General features: G+C 39.1%; 1 protein-coding gene across 6 annotated transcripts in view; it reads right to left on the bottom strand.

Annotated features, from left to right (window-relative positions):
* Positions 1-18,569, bottom strand: part of LOC124175079 (MAGE-like protein 2) — a 238,982-nt gene that overhangs the window by 38,105 nt on the left and 182,308 nt on the right. For all 6 annotated transcript variants that reach the window (XM_046554989.1, XM_046554954.1, XM_046554964.1 and 3 more), the window contains 2 exons: positions 14,043-14,276; positions 10,632-10,681 (listed from right to left, as the gene is read on the bottom strand). In XM_046554989.1, the coding sequence (XP_046410945.1) occupies positions 10,632-10,681; positions 14,043-14,276 (284 nt within the window). The remainder of the gene's footprint in view (positions 1-10,631; positions 10,682-14,042; positions 14,277-18,569) is intronic.

Raw genomic sequence — 18,569 nt, forward strand, 5'->3', positions numbered from 1 at the left:
TGTTTCGTTCTGCTTGGAGCAAACGATGACGATAAGGGGGGCTTGGTTTATAAATTCACGCCTCGATAGCCAAGGCTCAGCTTCTTTGTTATAGTAGCTCATTTGAAAGCGAACATACATATCATAGAGAATGGCGTATTGATTATTGTATATATCAATATTCATATTTCCGTAGGGATAGGACTGTGAGTTGAGGAAGAGTTTTACATCTCTGATCCGACAATGATCAAATACGCCAGCATTTTTCAGCGGCTCGTTTCTCCTTGCAGTTTGAAATCCTAGAACGACATATCTCGGCTTCTCAAGCTGCGTCGATGTCTTGACTGACCATATATGCCGCGTTGTTGATGGGAGCATCGGATACACGTACGTTTCCCAAGAACGAAAACTCATGGATATGGCCGGATCCTTGGCGATGTAGTTGAGTAGCTGGATTTTCGGTTTATCAGCCAGTTTGATGTAGGGCAACAACCACTCGATTTTATTCAGGGTGATTTTAAAGTTTTCCGTCGCCGAGCTCTTAATCACGGCATTCAAATCAGTGTTGGGACGTGTGAGAATTAACTCGTGTTTAGCATTGACGATGACTCGACGATAATCTTCGGCGAAGCCTAGCACATAATTTGACGCTAAAACAACATCGAAATTTCCAGCGGCATCGGTTAGTTCCTTATCCCGACTCAACCACCCGGTATTCTCCAGACTGTATTGCTGACCCGGGCTTAGGGATAAGTGCCCCTTCATAACGGTGGTGATACCAACATTTTTATTCCGATCAATCTCCACACCGTTCAACTCATAGTGAACTTCCTCAAACAAATGGCAAACGACCATATCGATCAATTTCGTAACCGTCACTGCAGCCACACCATCATCCTTTGTGATTTTTCCCTGAATGTGTAGAGAGTTTTTACTGGGCAGTAGACACAAGTCTTGATGTTGAACAACAATATGGATTTCGTCGTTGTTCTGGAAGGTGGATGATGCAAACGGCGGATAAGCATGAATCTCAGAGTGCGCAATCGATTCGTCGAACACCACGGGTTTCTTTACTCTTATTATTTCTTCCATGGTTACACACAGAGGATGCAGCGAACACACATTCTTATTTTTCAAAATTTCCAAGTAATCGAAGACCCAGGCTCTGGAAAAACCGAACGTTCAGAGGTGTCAGTCTCGTAGGCGGTGTAAACGTTGTCAGAGGTGTCGGGCGACTGATGATTTTTGACCATGACGTTTGACTTTTATAACTTTTGCCCAACTTTCTCGTCTCAAACACGATTCCCATTATTTGAGTGATTTCACGTGTAAATGTACAGTAATCGGTTCGCCACGAAAATTAATCAGCTCGTCCTCTTGATCGACTATTCTCAGCTGTAAATGATGTATCGATTGTACGGCGATTGGCAGGTAAATGATGCTGGCAGGCACTTCGACAATCTTACATCCCGATGGAACGGTTGGGAAAAATTCGTGAATCGTGTGAGCTCGACGCTCGTTTATGTACGCCCCTGTGGTTATGCTAGACTCAACACGTAAAGTATCAACCTTCAGTATGGATACTGGTAATTCAGATTTATGAGTAACGTTTCGTGCTAGCTCAACCGCCTTAAATCCCAATAATCGACCGATGGAATCTTTGGGCTTAAAGTCTACCACATGATTGCACATGACTTCACTGTTCAGCTCGTTGTCGTTAGCTTTGAGACTAAGGGTGATGTCGGAGGGTAGCTCCTTACGCAGAAAATTTTCAATATCCTCAATTTCATAGCTTCCCGTGGGTATCGTGATGCTCTCTCTGCTATTGTCCGCTCGTTTCAGGTAAAATTTATTACACGTTTCATGAATATTGGGTACTGAATCGAATGTCAGGAACTCGACGAGTCCGAGAACATAGTTCTTCTCCGGTGATAACTCGATTGGGAGGAAATATTGAGTCTCCAGCACGGAGGATGTGCCTGACAGTGTTAAGGTCAACGATTCCGGCATGACTAATGCTTGCTCATTAGGCTGATTCAAAAAAAACGGCTAATTTTTTTTTTTCAAAATCCTGACACAAAAACTTCCGAGAAGGTGTGAAAGGACGCCTGTAAAAAGTAGAGCCCTTAATATTATTCTTAAGAGGTCGCGCATCGGGAATTTCTATCTCCCGTTTAAATAACACAGGAATAAATTTTTTTAAATTTTGCAATTTCGTATTTTTGCAACGGCTCATTGAATTAGCGGACCAAAGCATATTTTTGTAGGAAATTTGACGCTCTACAAAAAAAGTCCTCACAAAGTTTTCGATATTCACACTCCTTCAAAAGTTATTCGAGGTCAAAGTTAAACTTACAAAAAAATTCAATGTTTTTTTTTTTTCGATGATACTATGAATCTTTTCTCATTATTTTGTTATAAAGAGGATATATTTCAGAACAATTACATTTTTAAATAGTCAAGTGCATCAGTTATGGATTCTCCATGATAACATGTTTATTATTTAATATCGCATTTTTGTGAGGTAACTTTATATTGACTCGATGGGAAAATTAATGATCGAAAAAGCCCAATTAGAGTATGATATATTTATTAAATATATCTTTATAACAAAATAATGAGAAAAGATTCATAGTATCATCGAAAAAAAAAACATTGAATTTTTTTGTAAGTTCAACTTTGACCTCGAATAACTTTTGAAGGAGTGTGACTATCGAAAACTTTGTAAGGACTTTTTTTGTGGAGCGTCAAATTTCCTACAAAAACATGCTTTGGTCCGCTAATTCAATGAGCCGTTGCAAAAATACGAAATTGCAAAATTAAAAAAAATTTATTCCTGTGTTATTTAAACGGGAAATAGAAATTCCCGATGCGCGACCTCTTAATAATAATATTAAGGGCTCTGCTTTTTACAGGCGTCCTTTCATACCTTCACGGAAGTTTTCGTGTGAGGATTTTGAAAAAAAAAAAAATTAGCCGTTTTTTTTGAATCAGCCTATTGCTCACGTAACACTCGTCTTTTCATAGTTGTTCGCTGAGAAATTTGAGGCACAAGTGGCCGCAAATCACAGTATCATATTCCTGATACCTCTTTTGATTGTATTCAACGCTACCAACACCGAGATACCTCATCAAGTCCTTAGGCGGTTTCAAATCACCGAAACTATCGAAATACACAACATGGTCACCATTTTTCTTGTATGCAACCCAATGTGTCCCTGGACCATTTTTATCGACAAGATTAATAATTGCGGATTCTCGGATTTTTGGTCCTGATTTCGGCAGATCATTCCGCATGAAAACGCCACAAAAATGTGAAATTTTCATATTTTTAGCATAGTTGCGTAAATCAATGTTGGTGAGAGCTCGATGTGGTAGCTTTATTAGTTTTTTGCCGGACGTAAGTACAGACCCATTCCGCTGCAGTAGGATCGCAGGTATGATTCCTTGCCCAAAGCAATTGCCTCTATTATTGTATTGTGCCGTTTGGTCTCGTTCAACCGATGTTTGTTGACACTAGCTTTGTTGACAGCTTCAGCTATACCCGCAGTACCACCCGCAAGACCCTCAGTAGCGCTTAGATCGGCCAGAATTGTAATGAGAAACGGCAGGATACGAATATTATTCCCAGTCCCATACGCAGCCGCACGAGCACCCGCCAATGCCGACTCGACGGCTTGATAACCCGGTCGCATGGCGACCTTTGCTGCTGTGATAATGGATTTAAGATTCACTGTTCTCTTCCGCTGTTTACTCTTCCCGCCTGTTCTAGATTTCTTTTTCGCAGCCGCTCCAAGTTTCGACCGCTTCGCAGCTAAGCCCATTCCGAGTTTAGATTTAGCCTTCATGGTGTTTGTGACTCCCCAGGCTACAGCCTTTTCACACACACTAGCGTCCTTGGCCAAGACGCGATTCCACGCCTTCTCAGCGAGCGCTTTGTCGGCAAAATTTCTCGCTGCGATATCGCGACTCGTTGCGTATGCAATGTCGTGGTCTTTAAATGCAGCATCCAGCGGATTGATCCCCAAATATCCACGAGCCAACCTCTTGGCCAATTTCGTTCCAGGTCCGCAGTACTGATACCCTGGCACATGCAATTCAACTGGGAGATGATTGATGATTTTATTCAACAAACCACCACCGCGTTTCTTCCGTGTGCACGTTTTCATAGTCGGGCAATAACTAACGTTACTTCCATAAAAGGAGGAATTTATATACCGTCATCTTAGTTCTCGTTGTCATGCTAACGAAACATCATGAGATTTCAAGATCAGTCCGATAAACTACCTGTCGCGAATTTTGATAAAATGGTTCGACGTGGAAAAAGAAAGATAGAAAAACGACATGGAAAATTGCTGCCAAATACCGTGAGAGCAATTTTTTGCGGGCCATCCAATTGTGGTAAAACTAACGCTCTTCTCTCACTCATCACCCACGGCAATGGATTGCGATTCGAAAATGTCTACGTCTATTCGAAATCTCTGACTCAGCCAAAATATCAATTTTTACAAAAGTTACTAGAACCCGTGCGGGGTGTGGGTTATTTCCAGTTTCGTGAAAACGATGAGGTTGTAAAACCGGAAGATGCTCGCCCCAACTCTGTTATGATTTTCGATGATGTAGTCTGTGAAAAGCAAGGTAATATCAGAGCATACTTCAGCATGGGCAGGCATCACGATGTCGATAGCTTTTACCTAAGTCAAACGTATGCGTGCATTCCAAAACACCTAGTGCGTGACAATGCAAACTTATTGTTGCTATTTCGGCAGGACGATATGAATCTGAAACATGTCTACAACGATCATGTGAACACATACATGGTGTATCAGCAATATAAAGACTTGTGCTCGGCATGCTGCAATGATGATAATTACAGTTTTACCGTAATTGACAAGGATAGCAGAATCAATGGGAGGCAATATAGGAAGGGGTTTGACTGCTTTATAAGCATAAACTATATAAACTTGCACAGTTTCATCGCAACAATAGGGTCGGCAACATGGAGAGTGCCAAGATTCGTAAACATAGCGATACATTGAGTGAAATATCGAAAGCATCCGATGTCATACGGCGGAAGCATAAGACGCTCAAGTTGGACAATGATACGACCGAACAGGTTATGGGAGAGGTGTTCAAGCCTTTAGTAACACTGTTGCAAAAATTGGTTGATATCTCAAGACAGCGGCAGCAGCATATTAAACATGAAATTAAAACGGAACTACCGGATGTGGCAATGAAAAAAGAGGAAGAAAAAGATGACGAGAGTCCCGGGGATGATGATGATCATGAGGAGGATGAGGATATGGATGAGGGGAATTTCATGGATGCGAATGATAAAACACTGAAGTTTGGTGAAATTTCGACTACAAGTACGCCGGTGAAGAAAACAACGGATTCCACGGCGCAATATTTGAAAATGTTCAGCACAAGCAAAAGGAGGGATTTTGGATACCACATACGGTGTTCGAAAGTTGACAAACGGTATGATGATTGGCGATACACCGATCGATTTCATTAATAATCTGGTCAATGTGGGGGGATAAAAGTTATGAGAGACCACCTAGATTACTCGAATTACTGTTTAAAAAATCACCCGATGCATCGATTGTAAATAATGCGGATAGGAATAATTACATAAAAATTGTAACGACGACAAATGCGCATCGAAATATTACCAAGCCGATGGAAGCCTTCGAGATGATTCAAAACGCGCAAAGTATATAAATTTCATTGCACAACACGTCGGCGCACCGAAAAAATCAGATAAAGGCTTACCTGACTATAAGATTGCGCGAAAGGAGGGGCAAGATGTTGATTACGTCTACTGGGATGATCCACATGAAATTGTAGATCGCCTCCGGCTGCTTATGGCGTCACAGGCTGCAGGCAATACCAACCATTCCAACGGAATAGTCTCCATTATTGAAGAGTTGCGCGAGGCCGGAATCGTTTATTAGCGGCGTGTAAACATGAAATCATCATTTGTTCAGTGACCGTCCAGTGATGAGCATAGACATATTCGGACGACACTTGAGCGTGGTGGTAGTGGTAAAAAATTTATTCGAGGGCCTCCGAGTGTTGGATTCAAAACCACCAACGACAATCAGTACCATATAGACAGCAAACGATTGTGTAATATCGCTGATCCGCAGATGGAAAACGATGCCATTTCCCTACAAGTTCTCAATACCGCTTTACGATCTATGGCTGTGGATATTGTGGATATTTTCAATCAAATTTTGAGAGTTTCGCGCATAATCACAACGAGGAGTTGAAACAGCTACGCATAAATAACAAAATCGTAGAAAACGCGTTGAGTCGCATCAAACATATTAGGGAGTAAGCAACACCGACGCTGGGACAGACCAGCAGGGAATTAATATCGATTGAGGAACCAAAGTGGTTGGACGACAATTCGAAAAATTAAAAGGTGAACAGTTGGGAACAATGAAGACTGTAATAGCTGCCGAACTTCACAGACAGGCTCGACGCAACTACCCGCGCCGATTCGTAGATGTACGCGGACTGGATGAGACCTGGTAAGCTGATCTCGTCGATATGACCGCATACAGCTCGTGCAACAAGGGATACAAATACCTACTAACAATCATCGATATATTTTCCAAGTACGCGTGGGCGGTGCCGATAACGTCCAAGAGTCGGAAAGATGTACTGCTGCCATGAAATCTGTACTGATCCAGAGCCGTATACCTACACATCTACACATTGATCAAGGCAACGAATTTTACAACAGCGAATTCAAGGCCCTTGTGAAGCATCACAATATCAACATGTATTCGACATTTAGCAACTTAAAGGCGTCGACATGCGAACGTTCTAATCAAACATTGAAAAATAAAATGTGGAAGCGGTTCACTCTCCAAGGATCGTACGAGTGGATTGATATTTTGGATGATTTAATGAAGTCCTACAACAACACCAAACATCGCACGATTCGGATGAAACCGGTGGATGTTAGCACGGAGAATGAAAAACAGCTGTATCGTAGCGTGTACAAGCCTCGGCAAATCAAACGAAGTGATCGGGCGCGGAAATTCAGTGTAGGCGATCGAGTTCGAATCAGCAAGTACAAGAATGTATTCGAAAAAGGCTATACACCCAATTGGACGATTAAAATATTCACCGCGAGTGAGGTGAAAGATACCAATCCACCCACCTACAAACTTACCGATTATCAAGATCATCCCATCGAGGGGGGCTTCTACGAAGAAGAGCTCAGCAAAGTAAAATACCCCGACGGCTACCTTGTGGAGAGGGTATTACGCAAACGGAGGAATCTGTTCTATGTGAAGTGGTTGGGTTTTGATAGTTCGCACAATAGATGGATAAATAAAATAGACATGTAACATAATTTGTATGTATTTTCCGAATTACAATAAAAGATTTTGAATTTACAAATATTTTCACATTTTATCTCCTTTGTACGCACATGTGCCATACTCTGTACTATGAAAATAATAATAATAATAATAATAATAATAATAATAATAATAATAATGATAATATGCAATTTTGCCATACGATTATTACACATTTCATTTTTTGGAAAACTTTATTTCATTTTCTGAAAACTTTTCTCGAGGTGAACAAATAAATATGAATAATTTCTCGATATATTATTAATAATAAATGAATAAATAAGGAATTGCTAAGTATATGAATTCACATTTTCAAATCCATTAAATATCGTACTGATGGTGAAACGTTTCCACCTGATGGTGGATCGTCCGAGGTGTCAAACATCAAATATTCACATCAATTTTATGTCTACCGTTCTATCCTATAGCTATTGGGGAGCTGCGTCAAACCCCCAAGGTACGGTGTCGGTCTGCCCAGGTATCAATTGCCGTTTGTCATCCTGCCAACTCAGAGCCAATTTTTTTTGTACGATCGTGCTTACTTCGTGCTTACTTCACCATTATTTTCATCCTTCATTAGCATTGTCATTAGCACACACATTGTCGGGTGGATAGTCAGAGGTATCAAACATTGTTTTTTCATCACGTTTGATGATATTGTAGATATCATCCATCCAGACTACCACCGCCACTCAATAAAAACACCCTATTCCACAGGTCTCGACCTGCATTTCATGTGAAAAATTTGACGATCTATTCAAAGCATCCAACCGTTATTTTTTGAAAATTTTACCCACAACCACATGATAAAATAAGAAAAAAGTTACCATTTTGCGGCGAGCAATGGAAACATCACGCAGAGTGGATGGATGGAATATCGATTGATCGATAATGCGATGAAGGGGGCGCCACATACGGCAAACCTGCGGTAACACCCGGTAACACCAACTGTCGGTGAGATCAGAGATAACAATTTCGTCGGTAAAATGTTTACCATCTAACAATAAAAAATGTGTAATGTCTGCTCATCCGACGGTGAAAAAATCAAAATGATTGCTCATCCGACTAAGCAAAAATCAAAATAGCTGCTCACCTGACTAAGCAAATAATTAACGCTTCAGCCGGTAACAATATCGTGGGTAAGGCTTACCATCGCGGTGGTAACATACCGACTGTCGGTAAGGAATTGAGATACGCTCCCGGTACGCCGCCATTTTCTGGTGCAGAACTGTCGTATCTCTACTACTAGAGTGTCCCATTTTAAATAATACAGCTAAATATCTTGAGAAGCAATGGTCACAGAGAAAAATGTTTCGTCTATAAGTTGTCGGGTACCGAGGGGGGCCAGACACTGGTGATATTCGTTTTCCTGTGAGTCGAAGCACCAAGATGATATAAAGGTCAACTTCGGTTTCATCAATGCAATCATATTTTTTTCATGTTTTGATCCGGTTGAGCGTTCAATTTTACATAAAAAAAACACCGAAACAGGAATGTGCTAAGATAAATGGTTCCGAAGACATTCCATTATTTTCAGAAATCTTTTGGACGTTCATATCTGAGCATGTGTGTGTGTCGGTCGATGCACAATCTACTATCATGAATTGATCAGATGGTCGAACACATTACCTTCCTGGTTGATACACAATCGCAACCTATTTTTGAAACTTTCAATCGTTTGCAGAAGAACAGTTCTTAGTATACTCCTACAGACATTTCGTATACGGTTTTTCATATCTACTGCAGTGGTTGGCGCCTTTGCAAAAATTTTAATCTTGATGAATCCCCAAAGAAACAAATACAGCGAGGTCAGATCGGGAGATCTTGCGGGCCACTGGATGGGTCCACCGCGGCCGACCCAGTGATGTTGAAAAGTAGCGTTAAGATAAATACGCACAATCACACCTCAATGTGTTGGCGCTCCATCGTGTTGATACGACATTTGGTTTCTGGTATTCAGATCAACATCCATCAATAATATTGGAAATTCCTCACGCAGAAATCTGAGGTATTCAGCGCTATTAAGTCTGCCAGGGAAAAAGAATGGACCCACCAAGTAACCGTTGATTATCCCACACCAGTCATTCAAACTCCAACGGTGCTGGAAGTCTACTTGGCGATGCCAGTAAAGATTTTCGGCTGATCAATAATGAGAGTTATAACGATTCAACTGACCGGTATTGTGAAACGTAGCTTCGTTATTGAATAGTACGTTTCGGAAAGTGGAGAAATCCGAATGTGTTGTTGGGACCAAAGACAAAATGCCTCTCTTAGATGCATATCATCATCGGTGAATGCTTGGGTCATAGTAATATGGTTCGGATGAAAATAGTAATTAAGTAAGATTCTGCTTGCTGTATTGCGCGGAATACCCGGATGTCTGAATTTCTCTCGAAAGGACTCTCGGATCATCGCAGCCTGCAGCATTTCTGCGTCGTCGTACTCTTCTAATTACACGACGTCGTTCACGGATTTCTATGTATCTGATCACAGAGGGATTGGGATGATGAGCTCTAACAGGAAATCTTCGACGGTAGAGTTGTGCTGCCCTTCTGAAGTTATATCGAGATTCACTAAGCACCAGAAAAATTTCTACGATTTCACTTCTACTGTACTCTTGCATTTTCCAGCTTGGGTACGCGCAATTTATCTTGATCACACCAACTTCTAAACGAATTAAAATATTACGTCGTTACAGCTTCTGAATAATTCTCAAACTGCCTTACAAAGCGTCGTAGTTCATAAACATAACGAAACCGGGATTCCGAGAACTGTTCTTCTTCAAACAATTGAAAGTTTTAAAAATAGACTGCAATTGTGTACCAACCAGAAAAGTAATGAGTTCGAGCATCTGATCAATTCATGAGGGTTGATTATGCGTCGACCGACCCACACACGCGTGCAAACATGAACGAATAAGAGATTTTTGAAAATAATGGAATATCTTCGGAACCATTCATCTTAGCACAATCTTGTTTCAGGTTTTTTTTTAATGTACAATTGAACGCTCGATTGGATGAAAAAGTAGAAAACGTATGATTCCATTGAGAAAACCGAAGTTGACCTTCATATCACCTTGGTGCGTCCACTCACAGGAAAACGAATATCACCAGTATTTGTCCCCCTCAGTACCCGACAACTTTCAGACGAAACGTTTTCTCTATGACCATTGCTTCTCAAGATATTCACATGCATTTTTTAAAATGGGACACTGTACATCTTATAGTGAACCATATCAGTATGCAGATCCAAAGAATAAACGTGATAACTTACCCTGTTCCATGTCGTTGAACACATTGGGATCCGTAAGGTTGAGACGATTCCTAACAAAGCATTAATCTGATATAGAACTATTATTAGAATATTGACTGCTTCTCAAAGGCATAAGTGAGTAAGCATTTGAGAAGTATTCGTAGTCTAAACTGACTGGCAATGAACCTATCGTTTTGTATGGACAAAAGACAGCCTCTTGCTGAATGTAAGCCTCCTATCACCATTCCGAAGAGAGTTTTTACAGAAACAACTTGATTTAATGGAATTTTCTAAATTCCTTTGTCCGAACTCATAACAAATTTATTGTCTATAACTTCAAACATAGCCTATAGTCCTGTTACCGTGGGCCGTATAGAAGGCCGACTCTATAATATTGAATACCAAAGCGATTCTTGATGGAAATTGTTTATTTGAGGTTGTATTAGGAGAATCTCTTCGAGTCACTGAAAATTGAACGTCCCCCAGGGGCATGAAAGCTTGCGGAATTCCAGTTGTTACGTCATAAGTGTAGAACGGTTGTTCGTACAACCAAAATAGTTAGTAACAAAATGGTAACTGATTGAATTCCTTACAAAATTGCCTTGTGGGAAATCTGTGTGCGACGTATAGATTCGGAGATATAGCCGTCCAAAGATGTGACTAAAATCGAAAAACTCGGCGGATGCATCAAATTTGTAATGATTCGCGACGTAGTTGTGTCGTCAAGCTGGTTCCACCGTTCTCAAAATGTAATACTTTTTAACAGAAATTGAGATAACATCAAAAATCAGTTTTTTACAGCTTTGCTAGCTTAAAAACACTTCAAGTTTTGGGCATTCAGTTTTACTTTTTTTAAAAAATCATCAGTATATACCTTTTTACAAGTTCTGGTGTTAGGGAGGTTCTAGGCTGAAATCGCAAACTTTAGCTGGTGCGATTGATAAAAAATTTCACGTTCTGGAAATCATGTCTCTTGTATTAACCCTCTTAAAATTTGTCCAAAATATCATCAACTATCTAATTAGCAAATCCATGTTGTCTTTTTGAACAATCAATAACGATTTACGATGGAATAATACATTTCTTCAGCCATTTCGTGTTTCACCTCTACAAATTTATTGCTAGTGTAGCGACACGATTGAAATATTCTCTTTTTTCAGTGCACTCCTTCATCCACATGATTTCGCTAAATAATAATATCATGTGATTTTAATTTTCGAACGGCTCTACATCCGTAGCTATCCACCGCATACGATTTTACCATACGACAATTTTGTAGGAAGATCAGTCAGCTACAAATCAGATAATAGCTAGTTTGGGCGTAGGCGCAAACATTCTACACTTATATTCTACGTGCTGTCATGCTTCTGGGGGGTTCAAATTTTCAGTGACTCGAAGACATTTTCGATATACACCTCCAAATGAACAGTTTCCACCAAGATTCGCTTTGCTATATATGATTGCAGGGTTGGCTTACTTAGTGTCTGGACTACAAGAAAGGATTTTTCTTTAAACAAGTATGCACCAAATTTTAAGCAATATTCGTAACGTGTTTCTTGCGAAGGTATAATGGAAAGTGAGGTAAATGAGCAGAGTGCGATTGTGCTGTTGAAAGGAATGCATGAGTGCTGTGTGTATTGGCCTGGTGACAAAGAGCAATGGCGATGTGTTATAATGAGTGTGTGTAGAGTATGCATGTTTTTGTGTGAGCTTGTGGGAGATTTGCATGAATTTAGTATCACAGCTTCTAATCGTAAGGTAATTCCACCACCGAGGGGCTACCATTCGTCAAAGTGGCTCAAATTCACCTAACTTCAGAACTGTAAATAACTCCAAAGCTACATGAAGTAACTTCACATGATTTCAAGTGATTTCAAGTGATTTCAAGTGATTTCAAGTGATTTCAAGTGACTTCAGGTAACTTCGTGTGACTTCACAGTAATTTTTTACGGTGAACACTTGATTTCAGGAGTGGCTGCCCGTCGGCTAGTATTATCACATTCATAACGAAAGTTGCGAGTTTAGTTACCTATTACACGATCTAACCCTCACGGAAAAAAACCCCAACTTGGGCGTAAATTCGTACCCCTAACTTTTTTTTTATGGAAAATTAGCATTATCTATAAGTTGAGGGTACGAATTTACATCCAAGTTGGGGTTTTTTTCCGTGAGGGAATGTTATCGATATTCTGACAGTATTGATCTTGCATTGTTTTGAATACGGTAAGTTTTGAGTGAGGTATTTCGGGTTTAACTGCGGGTCAAAGTTCAAGTACGCACATTCACCGCCATTAAAACAGACGAAGATGGACACATGTAGACCTTAATTCAAAGATAGCTAGTTTTTCTGTCGGGTCAATTACGTTGGTACCGCAGATTCAGGTTGCAATGCCACTGCCGGCCGGCCGCTACAGGTTGAATCTGCATTACCAACGTAATTGACTCAGCCGAAAAACTAGCAGTCTCTGAATTAATGTTCACATGTATACTTGCACTATTCTTTAGAAGTGCCATATGCTGACGTGTATTTGGAGGTACCTAATTTTCTTCTTCGTGTTGGATTATTCTCAAGATCAGAGATCTTCGTGCGAGAAAAAGGATACGTTTGTACTGGGAATATTGTAAGATGCTGCGAGATCTCGTCACAGCGTTGACATTAAAGTTTCATACTATTCATACCATGAAGTGTCCTCCTCGATATTACGAAATTTTTGTAGGAAACATTATTTGTACTACCTTAGTATCCCGTGTTATTTTGTTATTTTAATTAAAAATGGCGCACCCGTCTTAATATCTACCATCCGTCCATTTTTAAAAGCAAGTCAATAATTACTAATGTGAAATTTTTTGCAAATAAATTTCGCATCATCGGTTTCAGAAATTTTGCAAGTAAAAAAAGGAATATATAATCGTACTGCATTTGTGAAATGTAGAGAATAAAATCTTTGTTTCAATATGTCGTACAATCGTATTAGGAAAAACTTTGAATAGTATATAGCACGATATTAAGAAACAGGCATTTGAATATTTTTTTAGATTATCGTTTCGACAACACATATCAAAATGGGTGCTTGAACGCTTTTTTCCCCTGTTTATTTCGCGGTAAATAATTTGTAGCAACCAAGCGATGAAACGTTCGGGCAAGTGTGTTGGCGGCGCAATTTTTTTTCTCTGAACTTTATACAAAAATCAGTGTAAGCAATATTTCATGGTATTTCTCAAAAAGTTTTACAATATTGAATCGTTTTGTTTCAAAAATTCTAATATGCACGAGAAATTAAATATAAATATACAGAAAATAGTTTTTTTTTTTTTTGCGATAACTATAATCAATATGAGGTTGAAATTTGTCATCAGGCAGTCTATGGCCAATACAAAACATCAGTTAAATGCACAAGGTATTTTAGACTTGAAATTCCAATTTGAAATTACCTGTGACAATTCCCCATCAGAATATCTTCTTTTAACGCCATGTTGATTTTGCTGAAACGAATTAAACTTCTGATCAAGAAGTTGCTGCATCGGTGGTGATTGGATCGTATAATGAACCTGTGCTTGCATGTGCCCATTCTGGTATTGTATTTGTTGCGTATGATACTGAATCTGTGCTTGAACTTGTGGCGGGGGTACGCAATGCATAGGCAGGTTTGCCGGAGGGAGCTGAACCTGAAATATCACATTTTTACAAATGATTATTATTTGGCATTAAGGGGGATATATACCCTACAGTTGTTCGAAGGTCCCTGTTTCGTCTGGGATGACGGGTAAACGAATCAGCACACTTCAATATTATTTTTTATTTTATATTTGTCCTTTTGTTTTATTATATATTTATTGTAATGTGTGCATGTGTGCTCGAAGCGGTAGCGTGTGAAAACATCACGTTAGTGTTTTGCCTAATTGCTGAGAATTGAAAAGAATTTAATTAATCAAAGGATTTCCTATTATTGGGTTCAAACAAAGACCGATCTTGCAGACCCTCTGATATAGCTAGAGTTTTGCAGACTCGGAAGTTACCAGAGCTGCCTTTTCGAAGATAAGACTTGTTAGTCGGTGCTCTCCTTTCGGAGACACAGAATGGGAAAACCAGAGCCGCCCTCCTCCTAAGACATGGGTACAGAAACCGAAGCTGAAAACTCCTGATTTATTTGATTACGATTGACTAAACTACAGACCAGGGTGTGAACCGTGGCTGTATGTCAGACTATAGTTAACCAGGTATTGTTCCTGGACTCGAATCGCTCAGAGCCATCCAACTACCTTAGTTTGATTAATCACCGTCTGTCGGTGATATCGATTTAGATCTTTAGTAACAGGGAACAGTAAACAGTTATGTTGAATAATTATCAAATTTTAATCAACCAAATCGAAACATAAATTAAATCATAGTTTAACGTTTATAAAATTAATTATGTAAAGCGAAATTAAACAAATAAAATAAATTTTAAATTAACAGAATTTCTCCGTTCTGCTCCTATTGTATTCTAAATAAAATTGCTCTATCGCCTATACCTGCACTCTCTATCTTTTCAACATTCTAGAAATCTCGTGCTATCGTGGATTCTATCTTGTACATGATCTCTATTTCTTGAATTTGAAGCGCTATGCTTGAAATTTCATCTAACACAAAATTTAAAGCTAAGTTCGAGTACGCCCTCGAGGTGAGCGACGCCGCGTTTCTGAGTGGGTCAGCTCAGCACTGTGCCTGCCATCTACTGAAGTCTACTGAGGAGGCACACTGGCGCACCTGTATTTATCACTGATATATATATACACTGGATTGGATTAAGCGTGGTTCCGTCACGCCAATTGAACGGTAGCCATTTTGTACAGATTCTTGTCACTTCAGATATATATATATATATATATATATATATATATATATATATATATACATATATATATATATATATATACGTGATATATGTATGTGTATATAATCGATTGCGATGGAAAATTACAGTAACAATTATTGAGGTAACAATGAGTACCTGCGTTTTTTGCAAAACAAAGCAATCAAAATATTGTGGGCGATCATTTCACAAGTGAGTATACAACGCTGAAGCGTTCTGCAAATGATAACTTGCAGAGGTTATGTCAGCATACGAAGTATTTACTAATTATATTTAACGAGTATTATAACGTACGAATCGTGTCAGTAAAAATTCACAATATTTGAATTATGAACCGATCTTATTATAATTGAAATTGAAAACTCGGGTATTATTGACTCAGGGATTATATTATAATTCGATATGTAGATTTCCCGTGAAAGATGTGTTGCGCCTTCAGCAGTGGTTAAAAAAATGAAGAGGAAGGAATGGAAGCCAAACCGAAATAGCACATTGTGTTCAGCTCATTTTACAAATGACTGCTTTGATAGGACAGGATTCCTAATTACAATGAAAAAGAACAGTGTACCAACTATATTTGACAACCCAAAATCAGAGTGTTCATCTTGTCACCGATTAAGGGTATATGGACGTGGCTATTTATTCTTCAAGTAAGTACCGTTACTCAATGCAACATAACGTGTGAATTAATAAATTTAAACTTTGCTTGTTATGTAGGTTCCCATTGGATGAACCTGATATTATGAAGCAGTGGATCGCAAATATAAACATTGGACCGCGGTCTCCATCAAGTGATAGCTTTCTGTGTTCCGACTACTTTGAACCCTCTTGCTTTCAGAAGAAAAGTAAAAATTATATAACTTTACGAAAAGGCAGTATCCCAACGTTATTTGGTAAGATCTGAAACTATTAATCCCTTTTAGGTCAGAGAAAACTCAGTGTGCATAAAGACACGTTGATGTGATGCACTATTGCGTCAATGCCGTCGAAGCGGTTAATTACCTACAGATTATAAAGTGCTCTGTTACAGAAAAATCGTGTGTGACACATTTCTGTGTATTTCCATTGTCGTTATTTATTAGTAACTTATCTGTAGGTGAAAACTTGCAGCAAACCGAATTACAGGATGAATCCGATCGGCCCACCACAGTGAATGTAACCAAATTACATGAGCACCTACACATTTGTACCTGATTTGCATGCTCAGATATGTACATCTTTTTTATTTTCTTTTGATTGTGCTTGTAACTTTTTCTCCATGTGAATGGATTGTGGATTGATACTACTAATTATATTACGGTTGTGGTTTATTGCACGCAACTCTATAAAAATTCCTTAACGTTTGCAAGGAATGTTTTATTCTCCATATTTTTGAATAAAGTTTTTACTCACCCAATTCGATATAATTTAATTCAAAACTTTTTTTACATTTTTCTACATGTCTTAAGCTCCACTTTGATGATCAATGGATGGTAAATGGATTCCCTAACGGTTGAATTAGTGTTTTACAAATTTTGAATACTCCATATGGAATTCAGCCCACCATAGGATAAAGGATAATGAACGGAAACTTCTCAGAATTGAGGACTTCTTTTGAAAATAAAGAAAAATCACGCTTAAATACAAGTTTTTCGTCATATTATTTAATGATCTTTTACATCATATAATTGTAAATAATAATATACCTTCGAAAAAATGATTTGTTCTTCATTTAATGTATCAAACATTATTTTACTTGACAAAAACTTTTTTGTGTGACGAATATATCGTTAGATCTAAATAGCATATAATACGCAGTTCAAATCTAGCGCGCATTTTGTGACAACTTTCTGTACAAGATGGCGGAAATTAAATTGTTCAATTGGACGCACGAGCTTACACGTAGAGTATACGGTAATATCCAATCCAGTGTATATATATATATCAGTGGTATTTATACCGCCCGAGAACCTTCCGTGGTGCCACGCCGCCGCTGTCGATATCGCGAAACCCTGTCTGTGAATCGTGTGTCTGTGCTACGATCTTGCATACAAGTCTGGAAACTGTGGTGGTGGGAGTATGTCCTCTTATTGAAGCACCGGCCATTTCGCCCAGTGACCACGAGTGGCGCTGCCATAGAGGGGTTCAGGCTGTGCTAGAGAGATGGAAACAGGTCCGTCCGTGGTTTTGAAATCTGTTTCCGTCTTTCTCATACAGCCTGAATCCCTCGATAATAGTGACACTCGTGGTCACTAGGCGAAACGGCCGGTGCTTCAATAAGACGACACCCCCACCAATGTCTTAGATACAACGACTATCTTTGTTCGGGAACTCTGGTGGCAGATAGCGAAACTACCTTAATGTAATTTTGTTACGAGTCTAATCTCAGATATTTATTTTTAACTCTATGGTAGTCATTAAGAAAGAAACGAGAAGGTAAAGTTTCCCGTTCTTTTCGCCGATTCGTTATACCTTGAATATCAAGTATTTTGTGTGTAAGATTAAAGAGTATAAATAAAGGATTGTTCTAACAAATTATATACAGACCATCATAACCACTACCAATAACACAATGAAATTTTGATCGAGTTTCCAAGCTTGCATGTTGTAAGATTGTGCTGTCGAGCTAGCAGAGCGATGTCAGCAAACCACCACAAAGACGATTCATCTCGCGTGAGAATAACTCGATGTACACGTAAATAAATTCAAGGAGCTTCGTGAAGTGAACCGGAAGTGCATCGAGTTGTTTTCACACGATTCTGCTCAAGCAATAAAATCTGGAAGGGATAAACTTTTTTCTAATATTGAAATTCTCCCGTTGCACTTTGAACAAATTCGTGAATAAATTCGAGAAGCTTCGCGAAGTGAACCGAAAGTGCATCGAATTGTTCTTTCGCGATTCTGCTCGCGGCTGGGTGTTTCAGTCGTCATTTTACGAATTTCGTATTCGAATTTGTATTGACCATGGTAGTCAGTAGGTGAGTGATTTGCAATGAATAGGAAATTAATGGTTTTAATGCCTAATAGTCAATAGGCTGGTTCTATTTCAAACCGTCCAGCATGGTCGGGACGAAAAATTCAAACGACTTGTAAATAATTTATACGATTCTTTGAGTAATTTAAGGGG

Source organism: Neodiprion fabricii, chromosome 1, assembly GCF_021155785.1.
Source record: "Neodiprion fabricii isolate iyNeoFabr1 chromosome 1, iyNeoFabr1.1, whole genome shotgun sequence".
NCBI lineage: Eukaryota > Metazoa > Arthropoda > Insecta > Hymenoptera > Diprionidae > Neodiprion > Neodiprion fabricii.